At 36.9% G+C, this 17,848-nt stretch overlaps 1 protein-coding gene across 1 annotated transcript in view; it reads right to left on the bottom strand.

The window, feature by feature from the left end:
* Nucleotides 1-14,805, bottom strand: part of LOC127505816 (guanine nucleotide exchange factor VAV3) — a 73,838-nt gene extending 59,033 nt beyond the window's left edge. The window contains exon 1 of the mRNA XM_051881657.1: nucleotides 14,332-14,805. Coding sequence (XP_051737617.1) covers nucleotides 14,332-14,535 — 204 coding nt within the window. The 5' untranslated portion in view covers nucleotides 14,536-14,805. The remainder of the gene's footprint in view (nucleotides 1-14,331) is intronic.
* Between the last annotated feature and the right edge of the window lie 3,043 nt (nucleotides 14,806-17,848).

Genomic DNA, 17,848 nt, shown 5'->3' with positions numbered 1-17,848 from the left:
TTCTAACTATATATTTATTTAAAATGAATTATGAACTTAATCTAACAAAAATATTATTTGAATATCTCACAAAAATTAACTTTAAAAATCACCTTACGAAAATAGAAAAGTGACACATTTCATAGTATGACTCAATATTTTTGTCAAACATTCCCAAATTCAATTAAAAATGAAGGCATATGACAACTCTAACTACAAAACCATATTGTAGAACAAGACTAACCACAGACAAGCCAGAAGTTTTTCATTTAATTTTCCATTCTTATTTCATGTGATACTTGCTCTGAATCATGACTAATGAGTTTACCAAACAGCAAAACACTGGCGAACATCCAAACACATTCATTTATAGAGTGAGATGAGTCCCCCTGTTGTATTAAGCAGACACCTGTGTTGACTCATGACCACAGCTCTGTTACAAAACGGATACTTTATCAGAACTCCAGAACCAGATTCGCATCGTCTGACCACAAGACTTCACAGTAACTGCAAGCTATCAAAAACCATAATACACTGAATCATACTAAAGATTTGAGTCCTTGTGGTCTTAATGTTAATTAAGTCAGTATTATCAGTGAAAGTATTGGAGTACAAGTCTGCAGTATTTTTTCCCCCACTATGTTAGCAATACTGTTATTGTTACAAAAAAATTCTGTTAAAAGATAAAATACTAACCCTCAGATACTAACCATACCTGCTAACTTACAAAAAATGTGAAAATCTTTTTAAGTTATTAATTTATAACTAATCGTTATTTTTTAATGTATTTATTACAGCTATTTAAATGATCCATTATTAATTTATTAGCCTAATGTTTTTTATTACGTTTTTGTTAAATTATTACTAGTTTTTTTCAACTGCTTACACACAAAATCCTTACTTGTCACACAATTTCTGAAACCTGACACTCAAACACCAGAACCACACAACAAATCTGCACTAATTCTCAGCCTTCGACTCAGTTTTCAATTTCATAAAACACAACACACAATTCTCTATGTAACACACAAAAAATCTAACAGGAAGTATCTTGATTTCCTTTTTCAAAGACAACCACTGTTTCTGTCCAACTACACATGGTTGATGTATTTCTTTTCTTTCGTACTGTGTAATGCTGTATTCACAACCTCAAATGCTTACAGTAAAAAAATAAATAGCTTGGTTTCAATCTTGCTTTCGTGTTTACAGTGAATTTTTCAACATCTTTCGGCCAATTACTTTCAATCTTGTACAGATATGTACATAGGAGCTCATCAAAGAAGAGCTTTAGGTTTTGAATAACTGTGAGTATATGATATATCCAAAAATAGAATATTATGGCAAAGGTATTTGCAACGTAAGAAATTTTGCAAGAGATGTGAGGCATTTTGCATTTTGTGTGTGCAATTCTTGGATTTGTGTGTAAAGTTTTAAAGAAAAAAAAAGAGGCAAAGTTTTGAAAATGTGTGTAAGCAGTTGAAAAAAACTGTAATAAAACAATAATTAAAAAACTAAGTAACACTTTACAATAAGGTTCCATTTGTTAACATTAGTTAAATACATGAACTAACAATGATGAATACTTCTAAAGCATTAATTAATATCAGTTAATGTTAATTTCAACATTTACTAATACATTATTAAAATAAAAAGATGTATCTGTTAATATTATATTATTATAATGTTATTAATAATAATTAATAATATTATATAATGGATCTGAGCTAACATGAACAAACAATGAACAACTGGATTTTTATTAACTAGCATTAACAAAGATTAATAAATACTGTAACAAATGTATTGCTCATTGTTAGTTAATAATACATTAACTAGTATTAACTAATGGATCCTTATTGTAAAGTGTTACCAAAACTAAAATAAATTTTTAATTAATAAATAAATAAATATATTCATAGTTTTATTTGTTTGTAAAAAAAAAAAAAATATATATATATATATATATATATATTGACTTAATTCAACAACACACTAATCGGTACAGTAGTTAGTATACACTTAAATGATTGGAAATGCATATTGCAAAAAAAAGGCAGTTGTACAGTTTTGTAAAGTTATGATCTGTAATTTCCTTTCCCAGCATGTACAAAATACCTAAGTGACAACAGACACAGGAAATTTTCATCAACAGTGCAGCAATGTGTTCTCACAACAACCCAGAAACACTGATTATAATCTTAATGGATGTCCTGTTATGGTCTGCGGATCAGCACCTTTACCCTCTCGCTGGGAATATTCACAAGAATGTGTCCGTTTCTACCAGTTATATTATCACCCACCATCTGTCGGTGGCCTTACGTCGCCTGTCAAGATCTTGAAAAAGAGTTTAACATCTTGCTGCAATGCCAAGTTTCTATCTTAAGCAACAAGAGGAAGTGAATACATGAAGAGTCTCGGTGTTTTGTGTGGCAGCTGCACCTGTGATTTCTTGAAACAGAAAGTGCTCACATTATTATATGAAACATTTAACCTCCATTAGAGCAAGGACGCTCAACCCTCATCCTGAAATCAGATTTGTCCTATGGCTTTTGATGTGCAGAAAACATCAGTCTGGCAAATTCATAAGGCCAGCTTCTTCTTGCATACAAACTAATAAGCCTTATCTGCAAGAAGCTTGCAGATCAAAAGCGACACATGCACCGCCTCTCAGTTCCCATTCCCCCTCTACAGATGACTTCACCAGAGGCCTAGGGCCACACTTATGCACAGATAAGACAAGCAAATGTTCAGCGAGCAAATCTATTTGACTGTTTACACTTGTTTGGTTTCAACACATTATCAGAAAGGCACATCTCGTGGTTGCCCTGGAGTCTTTAGGAGCCCTGCAGGGTCTGAAGGAAGCTAGACAGAAACAGAGAGGAAGAGGAAAAGAGAGTGAGAGTAAAATAAAGGCAAACATTTAACTCGTGATGTGCCTGTAGACACTTTCAGTGCTGTTTTCTGCATTACAGCCGCCTCAGACCCGTCCTGCTCAACCAAACATGGCTTTTAAATCTATCCTGGTGGAAAACTGCTATTCCATCTACTACTGCACTGTCGGATCTCTGCGGGACACTCAGATGTCTTTTCCTACTTCTCCTGAAGGGCGTACTGAGACTAATACTGAATGTATAGCATTTCACCCATAATAAAAACCATGTGTGAAACAGAAAGCTAGATGGCTTTGAAGATACTGGTTCAGGTTTAAAGGGGACATGCCATAAAAAATGTATGGATTAATTTATCTTTGTTTCGAAATAAAAGAGTGTGATATACTACGTAGAGTATGGTTGGGAATTGAGAGCTAGTTCTTATTTTACAATTATATTGCATGACATATTGTTTTCTGCAAAACTAATGACTGCTTGAGACAGGCTCAGATCAAGTCGCTTGCTCGCTCACTTGATCGGCAACCACAACAAGCACCGATTTGGCTACGATCTGGGGGTTTTGTCACAGACCTTGGAAATCTGTTTGCGACTACAAAAAGTCATGTATTGTGAACTTGCTTTAAAGGGATAGTTCACCCAAAAATGAAAAATCTGTCATTAATTACTCACCCTCAAGTCATTCCAAACTTGTAACACTTTCTTTCATCTTCGTAACACAAATGAAGATACTTGTTGATGAAATCTGAGAGATTTCTGTCCCTCCATTACTACCACTTTGACGCTTCAAAAAGTTCATAAAGAGATTGTAAAACTAATCCATATGAATTGAGCGGTTTAGTCCAAATTTTCTGAAGAGACATGATTGCTTTATATGATGAACAGAATAAATGAAGGCTTTTATTCACATATAAACATTTATCAACTCACACATCAGTTGTGGTGAACAGAAGCTCAAGCATGTTCGCTTGACGTGCGAGAACCAGTGAGGTTCATTCTTGTGTTATGTAGCAAGTTTGAGCTTCCGCAAGGATTTGTTCTCGCAGTGAAGCAGGTTTGGTTGAGCTTCTGTTTATGTTAGCTGATCAATGTATATATGTGAATAAAAGCCTAAATTAAATATGTTTATCATATAAAGCAATCGAGTCTCTTCAGAAAATTTGGACTAAACCACTCAACTCATATGGATTAGTTTTACAATCTCTTTATGAACTTTTTGAGCTGTCAAAAGTTTCAGTTGCGTAGCTGTCAATGGAGGGACAGAAAGCTCTCAGATTTCATCAAAAATATTTTCACTTGTGTTACGAAGATGAACGAAAGTCTTATGGGTTTGGAACGACATGAAGGTGAGTAAATGATGACAGAATTTTCATTTTTGGGTGAACTATCCCTTACAACCAACCCTGTTTTCATATTAACATCTATTTCATTTTCAGCAATTTGGTCCAAACTTGAAAGACAGTGGGAACTATACTGGTAGTTTCCAAATGCAAAACGGTTAGCTAATAATAACAGAGCTATTTCACATGCAGAAGTCTTAAAGGTACAGAAGCAAAAACAACATGTCCAAAAGACAATGCAACTATTTTAGCACAAGAAACCTGAACTTTTAATAAAATGCTATAAAACGTGGATTATATGGCTCCTTTAAAGTCTAAGGGTAGAGTGAAGTATTCACATCAGTAAGGCTTTCAAGATGAAGGCTAGAGCTTTAAAATGATTCACTGAAATTGATTCTAGGAAAGTCCTGACATCCTCTTAGCAGCAATGGTTCCAAAAGCACAAAAAATGTCATTCAGAAGAATAAGGAAGTCAAAGGTGTTGTAAATCAGTGGCTTCAGGCACTTTACAGTGTTACGTCCTATACGGAGAGCACCAGCTGTGAGTCGTGTGCAGCTTTTACCCTTGGTTTAACCAAGCAGACAGCTAAACAAGCTGTCTTGTCAAAACACTGTGCTGAATGAAGCATCAGTCTGCAAAGATGCTTTATTAAAACTGTGTGCAAGAGAGTACTGTGGGTAGAAAGTGACCCAGAGCATGAACTTGACAGTCATCAGGGCATGCTAGCACTGAAATGTTCTCCATAAAATATGCTTTGTTCAATACATTTGTGAGCACTATTTATCTGACATCTGTTATATGGACTGCAATGGTTTTATGAATTGTAAATGTAGTCTGTAAATGCTCTTAAAAGCCGCTTAACAACAGTATGATGAATTCTCCATTTAGCACTATCGATGCTAACAACGAATTACAATATAAATTGAATTACAATATAAATAGCATTCCCAGTTGAATTCTGAATGGCGCATAACCCCCCTCTACCACTAGATAGATAGATAGACAGATAGATAGATAGATAGATAGATAGACTTTCTATAGGGTGTGACCAATTCAATTCAAATTCACACTTATGATGTCAAAGGGGGTCAATCTTTCCGTTCAGAATGTCACACAACCCTGATGGTTACAGATCTAAACTAGCAGCTGAAAAGATGCAGGTTCAAACTGCATAAGGGCTGATCGACTGTATGAACTATCACCATCCCATCATTCCCTTCAGTGATCCAGGGAAACTGTCCCTATAATATGGTCACTTACAAGTAACTTTGGATAAAAGCTTCTGCTAAACATCTATGTCAGAACTCTAAATATATCTATCTTAAAGGTTAAGCGTACATTTTTGTTAGCATCTTATGGGATTCTATATAAAACATTTCAGATGTGGTTAGCATTGTCTCATAGCAGTTTGGTGTTTAACAAAGCAATATTCTAACCCCCAAGTAATCGATGTTGACCTTGGATACATGCATTCTATTGATTTTCTTAGCATATTTCCAATGCAACAACTGATTGTTCTTATTAAGTATGGATGCTTGCTCTGGACCGAACATGTCATCGCATTTTGTTAAAACGGACAGGAGGGGCAGAGGATAAACACTGGCTGGTGGCTAAATTGTCATCACTGGCAGATCCGTGGTGAATTGCCCTTCACAGGGCACTGCACACGGGTTACTGCACACCACGCTGGGAGAAGTGAACCGTCAGGGCAATGTGAGAGATGTCTGATGGTCAGTATCACATAGCCTGTGCTACTACAAACAGAAGAACAGCACAAAAATGTGCTGTATACAACAGAACACACTACAAGGAATACTGTTTCCCACAATGCACCATAGTCCAAAAGCAATATCAACTGCAATTTTTACCACAATTTTTTTTTTCACAAAAAATAGCTGTTGTTATTTCTGAAATAACAACTAGACATCACTCTCTAAATGAAACATAAGGTCTAACAACTGCACATTTATTGTTATTGTTTAACATGGTTTTTTATTTTGAATATATACAAAGTCCCTTTAAGACAAGTCATTTCACTCGGCGGGCATCTTTGAAACGCCTCTCGGGCATTCAAGTGCAGCTCCTATCTCTTTGAATGGGGAAACATCAAATTCTCCAAAGCTTTTGCCAAGCTTTCGATTAAATTTCCTATTTGAAATCACCAATGAAATCTGACAACAGCTGTTTTGACAACAGCCGATTGACTCTTATTTAGAAGGCAGGACTTATTCCGCCATATTGCGCGTTGCACTTTCTCCCATTCAAAACAATACGAGTGACCTGTCTTATGTTATTCTATAGTCTTTGGTATATACTATATGTGTGTATGCAGCTCCATTTACAGTAAAAAAAGAGACAAATTTAAATATAATTGAATGTGATGTCATCATTTTCAAGGTGATGTATTTTTTACTTACAAAGAAAACTATTTCAACAATATTTTACTATAAAAGTACGGAGCCCCCGCACACGACATGCAAGAAAAAAAATGTAATCGTGCGCACGATTTACTAATTCGTTCCCTCGATTTACTAATTCGTGTGCACGATTTACTATTTCGTTCCCTCGATTTATAAATCATGCACATGAACGAAATAGTAAATTGAGGGAACGAAATAGTAAATCGTGCGCAAGTTTTAGTAAATCGAGGGAACAAATTAGTAAATCGTGCGCACGATTTAGCCTACTATTTATTTCCTGCATGTCATGTTCAGGGCTCCGTATAAAAGTACATGCATTGCATATAGTAAATTATAGTTCTGACAGCCATTTTTTACTGTAAATGGAACTACACATTACTATAATTTTAATATAATACATGTCAAATTGAAAATGATGATGCATCACATATGATTATATTTAATTAAAATTAAGTTTACTTACTATTTCAACAGTAAAACTATAAAAGTTCAGGTATTGTCTATGTAATTTAAATGGTATATATAATGTACATAATGTATTTACCATAATTTACCATAGTACATTTACAGATAACCAATTATTATTATTGGTGGTGGTGGTAATAGTAGTAGTATTTATTAGCCAACTTTACTGTAGCATCATACTTCTTTCCTCAAGAAGAAAGACTACAAATGGAAATTTGTAAAATTTGGTTATAATTGTCATCTGTTTCAATCCATGTGATGCATTTTGGCAGAATGTGTCTGAATGCACTTTACCAAACACTCAAAATGTCAGTTCTCTTATTTTATCTCAGGGGCTTCAATTTAGAGATACATCAGCACTTTGAAATGAAATTTGATATTAGTGCTTCTCTGGCATCCTGGTGAAATTCTACCAGTGCCACTGAATTTTTACAGCTCCCGTTTAAGGGCTATTTTTAACCTGACTGAGACAAGATAATGCCCATTTCATTGTGCGCCGTGATGTCATTGCTCCGCTGAGGGTCTCTAAAGTAAAGGCTGCTGTACTGCTGCAGGAAGTGTGCATGCATTTACGTGAGCACCGCTGACTGATCAGTTTCTACATGTAGTCATCATCAAAAAGGCCATTCTGCCATGTGAGCACAAAATAGGATATTGCTGTTTTTACTGGCCACTTAAACTGATACACAATTGGATACTACAATTAAATCTCATCATTAATGACCATCTCTGTTCACTTTAATGTCATCAGCACAGACAGTAAATGCTTTTACAATGTTCCGAATACAATTCAAATCTCATAAGAGTGCTGGGTAGGTTTTCCAAACATAATAATCATGGATTTTCTGCAACAAAAGAGCTCTTCCTGAAAATGGAAACGTCTGCCTTCATTTACAAATCCTAATGTATGCGTGTATCCCTTTGTGACCAGCGTAATTCGCACATTACTGTGCAGTTCAAATCTGAACTGTAAATGTGTGATTCACACTGTCTATAGAGAGTATCTTTATTCATCCTAATCCTCAGCCATTTACAGTAGAGCCTGTTACCTTGGTGACAGAAGGAAAGGTCAGTTTCAGAGAGAGAGAGAAAGAGAGAGAGAGCAATCTGACTGGACTTACTAGACCTTGCAAAGATTTGTGCCTCCCTTAATATGCATGACATGCTGTTTCTGCATAGTTTTATTCCTGTAGCGTGGCGTAGTGACTTATACTTTGGGTTAAGGATCTGAACAAACAAGCCTGTGCGTTAAACACCGCACTATTTGTGCTACTATTTGTGTTCATTAATACCACACTATTTGAGCTACTGACACAAATGAGGCTTCAAATAATGCGCAAGTGCCAGTACATAACCACAGAGCACCTTATAAACCACAAATGAAGTGACACCCAGCAACAGGCTGACAATTAAAGGGATAGTTCACGAAAAAAAATAAAATTCTGTCACTATTTATTCACTCTCATGTTGTTCCAAACCCGTAAGACTTTCGTTCATCTTCATAACACAAATGAAGATATTTTTAATGAAACCTGAGCAATTTCTGTCCCTCCATTGACAGCGACACAAATAGCACTTTGACTCTTCAAAAAGTTCATAAAAACATCGTAAAACTAATCCATATGAATTGAGCAGTTTAGTCCAAAATTTCTGAAGAGACATTGTCAGATTTTTATGATGAACAGATTTAATTTAGGCTTTTATTCACATATCAACTCACACATCAGTTGTTGTAAAAGGAAGCTCAAGCATGTTTGCTTGGCGTGCGAGTACCAATGAGGTTCATTCTCATGTGTTACGCAGCACGTTTTAACTTACACAAGAGCCAAAAAGGTTTTGTTCTCGCACATCAAGCAGATTCGGTTGAGCTTCTGTTTCTGTTCGCTGATTAATGTTTATATGTGAATAAAAGCCTAAATTCAATCTGTTCATCATATAAAGTGATCGTGTCTCTTCAGAAAATTTGGACTAAACCACTTCATATGGATTAGTTTTACGAACTCTTTATTAACTTTTTGAAGCGTCAAAGTGTTAGTTGCATAGCTGTCAATGGAGGGACGGAAATCGCTCCGATTTCATTAAAAAGATTTTCATTCGTGTTCCGAAGATGAACGAAAGTCTTGCGGGTTTGGAACAACATGAGGGCGAGTAATTAATGACAAAATTTTCATTTTTGGGTGAGCTATCCCTTTAAGGCCTGTTCATACCAAGAACAATAACTGTAAAGACAACTATACCAATAACTATATTAGCATCTACAAAACAATAAAATTCTGTTTATTCTAAGTGCGCACTGCAGTTTTGTCGTCTGCCGCTTTAAATGCTTGAGGTCTTTAAAGCAGTATGGATTCTGATTGGATGTCAATGAGCACAGTGCTGCACTTCACTACAAAACACGCAGCGCATATATTTATTTAATTAAATTGCAGCCTTCGCATTTAATAATTGCAGTCTCGCAATTTTGGTATTATTTTGATTTTATTTCAATCGTGCAGCCCTTCTGAAAACAAAACACAACACTGCATAGCAAGGCCCTGACAACAAGGCTAAAACCATGATGACTTTTGCTTGAGCGACCACAAAAAATTTTTTTCAGAAAATGTAAATGTCTAGTTATTCCTCTTGTACGCTACAAAACAGTGGTTTACTAGAAACCAATGCATCTAGCCTCAGTCTGAAATGTACAAATCCACAGTCTGACACTGAGAATTAAAAAAAAAAAAAAAAAAAGCCTGGAGCTGTAACATTACTAAAACTGATGGCTGTTTCAAATGTTCAAACACACATATGCTGCTCTGACCAGTCTCTGACCCCTTTAGGGTCTCAAGTGGAGCTTTTAACAGACTGTCTATGTAAAGTACAGTATCTGTGTATTATTCAAGGAGGGCAGATTCTCCATGGACACTAGACATAAAAAATTAAAGAATATATTTGAAAAACGGCCCAGAATCTGTCATGTACATTTTGTAAATCACATCGTATTACAGCAAAAATTCAAAAACGGAGACAGTGTTCAGACAGGAGCTTGTTGCTCACTGTTTCACTGAAAAAAAGAGACAGATCTGAGCCACTAGAGGTTCTGATGTTTCACCGTGGCTCAGTCAAGGGTCTTTAGAGGACGTTTAGTTTCATTTCCTTCCTCCATCCCATTTCCTCATTTCCCCAGCAGGCGTCAATGCTCGGAAACTATCTGCCCAACAAGTGGGCGTCAGCATTCGTGTTTCCCCCTCCAACCTAGAGAGAGACAGTGACTATCCGGCATTACAATGACAGTGTGAAATAACCGCTCTCCGCGATTTTGCAGCAAACCAGACATACACAACTGGGAACAAAAGTGAGGGCTTATGTACAGTATTTGCATATAAAAAAATTCACTGTTTGATGATGAAACCTTATAAACTTTACTCTCGCTGACATCTGTTGATATCTAAATAAAGTTCTGACAGCCTGCCAACACCTGTTGCCATTTCCTTCCACTCTTCTCAAATGCACACATGTTAAACGGAAGAAACCATAACCCAGCCACTGTCTGATCAACGCAGTGCGTGAGAAAGGCCTTTGTGGCTTCCTCAAACTTGCACTTCCACGTTTCACGTTTCAAACCTGCCCATAAAGCTTCTGTGTTCTAAACCTGTACTATATGTAGGCCACAGACTGCCGTTTCATTTTCTATGCTGATTTTGTGGAGATATATATATATATATATATATATATATATATATATATATAAATAAGTCCAGCAAGACTGCATTTACTTTTATATATACATATATAAATAATGGCAAAGTTGAAATGTACAGATATTACAGTCTTCAGTGTCACATGATCCTTCGGAAATCATTCTAATAGGCTGATCAAGAAACGTTACTTATCATCAATGTTGAAAAGAGCTGTGCTGTTTTATATATCTTTGATGAATAGAAAGTTCAAAAGAATAGCGTTTATTTGAAAATAGGTTTTTGAACAATGTAAAAAGCCTTTACTGTCACCTCTGATCAAATCAATGTATCCTTGGTGAACTAAAGTATTAATTAGCTTTAAAAAAATCTTACTGACCCCAAACATCGCCAGTTGGCAGGTAACATTTTTTTTAATTCTAACAATGCAATGTTGTGAGAACATGAACGTGAACAAACATGAACAACGCTCAGAGCTGATGGGCCAGTTTTAAGCCTTGCCTATTTAAATATTCAAGTGCAAGAAAACGCAAAAGGTAACTCAATTCATTACTTGCGCACTGCGTTGAATGTTTTGTGTGAGCATGCGTTCGAAGCGCACCCAGAAAGCCATGTCTCAGACAGCGAGTGAATACTGAAATGCACAAAATTATGTCAAAAAATCCCTGTTACAGTGAGTATCCTAATAAACATAGTCAGTTATGGCCAAAGACTATAGAATAACACAAGACGCGTCACTTGTATTGTTTTGAATGGGAGAAAGTGCAATGCGCAATATGGCGGAATAAGTCCCGCCTTCTAAATAAGAGCCAATCGCCGATTGGTAAAGTCATTGCGTCACTGCAACGGCCGTTAGAAGCTCCGATTCCTATTGAAACAGTCGGACGCGCGCCTCCAAAATGAGGCACAAGAGACGTGCTTTTAGGACTGTGCATGCACATCAGCTTGATCCAGCCTAAAAAATACAGTTTTGTTCTTTTGTTGTCAGATTTCATTGGTGATTACAAATATGAAATTTAATCGAAAGCTTGGCAAACAGCTTTGGAGAATTTGATGTTTCCCCATTCAAAAAGATAGGAGCTGCACTCCCAAGAGGCATTTCAAAGATGGCCGCCGACTGAAATGACTTGTCTTAAAGGGACTTTGTTATGGCTTAGGTGAATAAAAACAGTCGAGAAAGACAACGCATGTATAACAATGTCAGTATATTGGATCCGCGCATTAGGTCTTAAAGTGACAGTAGCCAAATATTTATTCTGCTGTCTGTGTTTTTAATGTTAATCAAACAAAAAAGGACGAAGAAAAAAAAATCACTCTCTGCTCTTGACTGAACAACTTTTGAAACTTATAATAAGGATTAATCAATGTTTCATTTCAACAGTAAAGAATAGAGAATTGCGAATTTTCACTGGTATCTAAAATTTTGGTGTCATAACGGTCTGTTTTTGCAAAAACAGTTTAATGGCTGGTAAAAAATACTTATGGCTGGTAAATTTTCTTTAGTCACCGGCCATGGGCAGGTCTGGCAAAAAGTTAGTTTTAGGCACTGTATGTGGGTTTGTGTGTGTGTATATATATATATATATATATATATATATATAACACAGCACTTGAATAGAGTTGCACTCATGTTGATTTGATTGCTTCTATTGTTCTCGTTTGTAAGACACTTTGGAGTAAACTGTCTGCTAAATGACTAAATGTAAATGTGTGTGTATACATATATTAAAATTTCAAAGTATCTTCCTCAAAATTGTCAGTCTATATGTAACTGTAAAATAATGTAACCCCTCCTTCACACACAAAAACACCCCTTTGCCTGCCCGGAATATCAACATTAATGCAGAAATTTCAGGGACGAATTTGCCATTATATTTTAATTACACGGCTATCGTGGGGTGAAGGGAAACCCAAAGTGCCCATTGGGCCCCTGGAGCTGCTCTGATGAGGTGGGGACTCCAGCTTTTAGTTTGGTCTCTTCACTGCTTTTGTCTAAGCTGTTCCCCCGGGACGGCTGTGTCTGTGTCCCATGTGCTGTAATGAGTCTTTGATAAAATAGCTGCCAAAAACGTCATGAATAATTCATGCAAGGATTCAGATGTTGCCCTTAGAGATGGAAATTTCACCTCCACGCTCAAAACAATGGTTTACACAGAACAACTGCTCATTTTCTGTCCCTTTTTTGCATAAGTTTTTCCTTTGGTGAATGGAGTCACATCTACGTCAGTGCAGATGAAAATCATGAACTCAAAAAGAAACTATGATATAACAAACTGAATGAAAACAAAGCAGCATATCTGATATAATCAGACCTCAAAAGCCAGAATGACGTATTCAGTCATTTTAATCAAATATGTCAAACTTCCACACAATATTTATATAATATATATAACATTGTGTTTTTTTTTTTTTCTAAATGTCAGTAAACCAGTGAACCGAATAAGGCCTGTGTTTTGAAAACTAAAAGCTAATTCTATTGACTTTTTGTAAATGTTTCTTGGAATACACTCACTGTGACCGCGCCACATTGACAAATGTAATGCAAAGTGCATGTGTGCCTGACTAGCCACTAGTTACTGTGCTTAGAAATAAGGTTTGCTAGAGATGACAGTGAATACTGTATTTGTCAGTTCTATAAAATGTCACTGTGTTGAGGGCAGCTTTCACCTAATGTAAGGAGGATATGAAATCAAGTAGCAGATGATGTTTGACAACACAGAACAAGAGTCATATATCAAAGGCCGCTGTTTTCAATAAAGCAGCCACAAACACTGAAACCAGTTCTGCTCTCACCTGACAGGGCACAGTGAAGGAGACCAGACTAAAGCAACTTTCATCTGACCCTGATCCTGACCGCAGCCAGAGAGGTGTAGATTCATGGTTTTGGTCAAATGATGCATCAAAAAGCACTTTGTCCTATTAGGTTCGTTACCTTCTTCATGCTCAGTGCTAGTTGGATTCATTTCACATCAATTTTCTTTAATAAACGTCTATATATTCTACAAATGAAGTTCAAAATTCTTTTGTTTGTATTGTTATGTTTTAAAAGCAACTTGAGCACTGGCTGAAAGTACTACATGAATTAAACATATTACTATTATTGTCATTATTAATAGTAGCAACTCAATTGTATGACCCAGCTAGTCATGTGACCTCAACATGGTGGCGCCCATGAGAAGCCGACCAGAATTTTCAACATTTTTTTAGAAATTTTAATCATATTTAAAAAGTATTGTTTCATGAATAAAGCGTTTTAAAGTAAGAAAAATGACTGAGTGCACCTTTACAGATCAGCATCTCTCTTCACAGTGTTTCTGCATTGCTCACATTTACCGATAGGGGGCAGAGTTCAGCACATAAATAACGGTACAGCAATGTCAAAATATCAACTTTCTGTTACAAAATATTTGATGTGTAAGTAGCTATACAACAGTAACACCACCTTTTTTATATACATAACACCGAATGTTTCTTTTAAAAAGCGTTTAACTCTGTTATTATTGAGTTTAACGTCTATTCTTACTGTAAACACATAACTTCTTGCCTTCGTTCATCCCTTACCTGTGACATCTGTGGTCTCAGGTTGATCTCCCTCAGGTTGATGGACTGGGGTCTCAGGTTGTTGAGGAGCTGGCACAGGAGGACCCCATCCCGCAGGGTCTGCGCCAGGTCGAACACCTGAGCGGACTCCCATGTCACCCGATGGTTGGGTGGCAGCACCTTACAATTGATCAGCCATAACGCACACTGTCTCCAATGCTCCATCCTGTCCAGCGATGCACAGTACAAGATTTAACACTAATCCAAAACCAAAGCGCAAGTGGCGTCTCCTCATCCGATGCGCATAGCAGAATTTACGGGCGATATAATGAATGGACGGTGTTTCCAGGGTTGGAGCACCAGCGGAGAGTGACTGATCCGTGTGCTGCTGCTCTCCTCGTTCGCTCTTTCACCTCTTATTTTCGCTCTCCCCTCCCCGCGCCCTCTCTCTCTCTCTCTCTCTCTATCTCGCTCTCTCTCTTTCTGTGTCTTCCTGCTTTAGATGTTCCGTATATTGCGCTGCTGACTTGACACCCGGAACACCCAGGGGACGTAATATACAGTGGCCGTAAAATGTATTTTGACATTCGACGCTTACGTCAGGGTGCGAGTTATGAGGGGAAGTATCAAAACAAAAAAGTAGAGGGGTTCTCAACCACGTAGGCTATTCTTTTACAAATATATTTCAATATCTTTTTTAAACTATTTCACTGACCACAAAAATAGATTTTGTCAGAGTTCGCTAACTACGTTGTGTTCGCCTGACGAAGTAACCATAGCAACGGCTGCTCGAGCGCTTTCCGTTAATTAGTATCTGTGTGTCGAAAGACACACAAGTCCTGTCATTATTTATACCATATCACTTTCGCATTTACATATCCCAAGCATATTATGTTTTAAACGTTTTCCAGTCTATAAACGATGAACTTTTATTAATTTAAAGGGGAATTCAAAAAATAAAACGCTTTACAATAAGATTTAATTTATTAATAGTTAACTGGTGAACATGAACTAACAATGCAAAAACTTCTGTTAATGTAAAGTGTTAATTGTTATTACATTATGTAAAGTATTATTTCTATAAAAGGTCTAAAAAAAAATTGCTTACTGTTCGTTGATTTCACTTGGCTTTATATTTTATTCAAGAACATTCATACATTTTACAGGGTTAGTTCACCCAAAAATGAAAATTCTGTCATCATTTACTTACCCTCATGTTGCTCCAATATGGCGCTGACATCTTGAGTCTCGAGTCTGCGCATTGTGAACTTGGAGCCCGAGTCTGCGCAGTAGTGAGCGCGAAGTGGAGCCGTGATATCAAGGTCCCGCCCACACTGCCGCAAAATCGGAGAACAACACATTATGTCGGTGTGAAATAAACAGTTCTGGAAATGTACAAATTAAAGTTAAAGCTCCAATCTCCTCCCGAAGATCCAGAGAAAAGTCCGTTGGTGCTTCAGTGACGACTTCGCTCAGAGCTGTCAATTATGACGTCAAAACCCGCAATTTTATAGCATCAAACAACTAACTTAAAACAAACTTATTTAAAGAACGAACACTTTAACTAACATCAGCGTGATAAAAACTGCCTAAATGACAGAAACCATCTTTGGAAGAAAAAATATTTGACGTGTAATTTGATTGTTTAGTTTGTCTCACGTCCATTGCATTACATTGAGAAGGCGGGGGTTATGACCTATAGTGCATTCAGCCACCTGGGGGCGATCGAGACGCTTTGGCTTCACTTTTCAGGACTCGTGTGGCACGCTTGTTCCAAACCATTGACTGTAAAAAAAAAGATGGACGACGCACCTTCACTCGCTTCCATTGTTGTAACCGAAGCTGCCAGTGTGCCAATATGGCGCTGACATCTTGAGTCTCGAGTGTGCGCATAGCGAACTTGCGAACAAGGTCCCGCCCACACTCAGAACAACTCATTATGACAGTGTGAAATTAACAGTTTTGGAAATGTAAAAATTAAAGTTAAAGCTCTAATCTCCTCGCGAAGATCCAGATAAAAGTCCGTTGGCGCCTAGGTGACTACTTCACTCAGAGAAACTGTCAATCTCAGCTGTCAATCATAACGACTCACCCCCGTTTTTATTGCATCAAATAACTAAAACCAAACTTATTTAAAGAACGAACACTTGAACTAACACCAGCGTGATAAAAACAGCCTAAAATGACAGAAACCATCTTTGGAAAAAAATGTTTAAAGTGTAATTTGATTGTTTAGTTTGTCTCACGTCCCATTACATTTCATGGAGAGGGTGGGGTTTATACTGCTTCCAGCCACCTGGGGGCGATCAAGATGCTTTGGCTTCACTTTTCAGGACTCTTGTGGCACGCTTGCACTTTCGTTCATCTTTGGAACACAAATGAAGATCTTTTTGATGAAATCTGAGAGCTTTCTGTCCCTCCATTGACAGTCTACGCAACTACCACTTTCAAGCCCCAGAAAGGTAGTAAGCAACAAAATAATCCATGTGACTCCAGTGGTTTAACCTCAGTGACGCAAGTGATGCTAATAATTTACCACTTTATTTACAAAATATTAATCTTCAACCCGCGTTCACAAGAGCAGCATGACGCGTGTTGTGTTGACATGAGAGCGGACATTGTTACGTGAACACATGTCGGAGATTAATATTTCGAAAATAAAGTAGTAAATTATGTTTTTTTGCAAGAACAAAGCACTCATAAAATTAAGGTTAAACCACTCAGGTTACAAGGATTACTTTAATGATGTCTTTACTACCTTTCTGGGGCTGAAAGTGGTAGTTGTGTAGACTGTCATTGGAGGGACAGAAAGCTCTCAGATTTTATTAAAAATATCTTTATTTGTGTTTCAAAGATGAACGAAGGTTTTACGGGATTGGAACAACATAAGGGTGAGTAATTAATGATAGAATTTTAATTTTTAGGTGAACTATCCCTTTAAGCATAATTAAGGGTCTAGATACATTTTGGGGACCCTGTATGGTGATTAAATCAGTCCATATCCACAGTCTAACCTTTTCAAACTTGTTTCATATTCCCAAATACATGGCAGAAGATTCAGAAATACTTTGAGCTGAAATTAGAGGCCTATTTGTTCACCTCATCTGCAGTTTGTTATTGGCTGCTCTGAGTTTTTCTTACATACAGTAAAGAAAGAGAGCAAGAATGAGAGTTGGCTGAAGAGAGCCTTCTCCAGATAAGCAGTAGTGAAACAGGATGATGCATTGTCATGAATATCCTGTTTCTGTCTCTGCTCCTGTCATGATGAACTCAAGGATGTCTATATCAGCACTGCCAGCTAAGACTGCGCATTTTCACTTCAGCTTTGGAAAATCATGAAATGAAAATGCATGGTCATGCTTTGGCACTCAAGTCAACTGTGTGTATAGAATCAAATCTACAGTACAATAAATTTGTAATCTTGGTTTTTGAGCTTGTCGAAATAACATTTCCAGCAATCACTGAATGCTATGTTAAAGTCACCATGAAATCAAAATTGACAATTCTTGGTTTTTTTTAATGGAATATTGCAGTATTA

Source organism: Ctenopharyngodon idella, chromosome 23 (genome assembly GCF_019924925.1).
Source record: "Ctenopharyngodon idella isolate HZGC_01 chromosome 23, HZGC01, whole genome shotgun sequence".
NCBI lineage: Eukaryota > Metazoa > Chordata > Actinopteri > Cypriniformes > Xenocyprididae > Ctenopharyngodon > Ctenopharyngodon idella.
The sequence above is the reverse complement of the archived record's forward strand: the minus strand, read 5'-3'. Positions and strand labels throughout refer to the sequence as shown.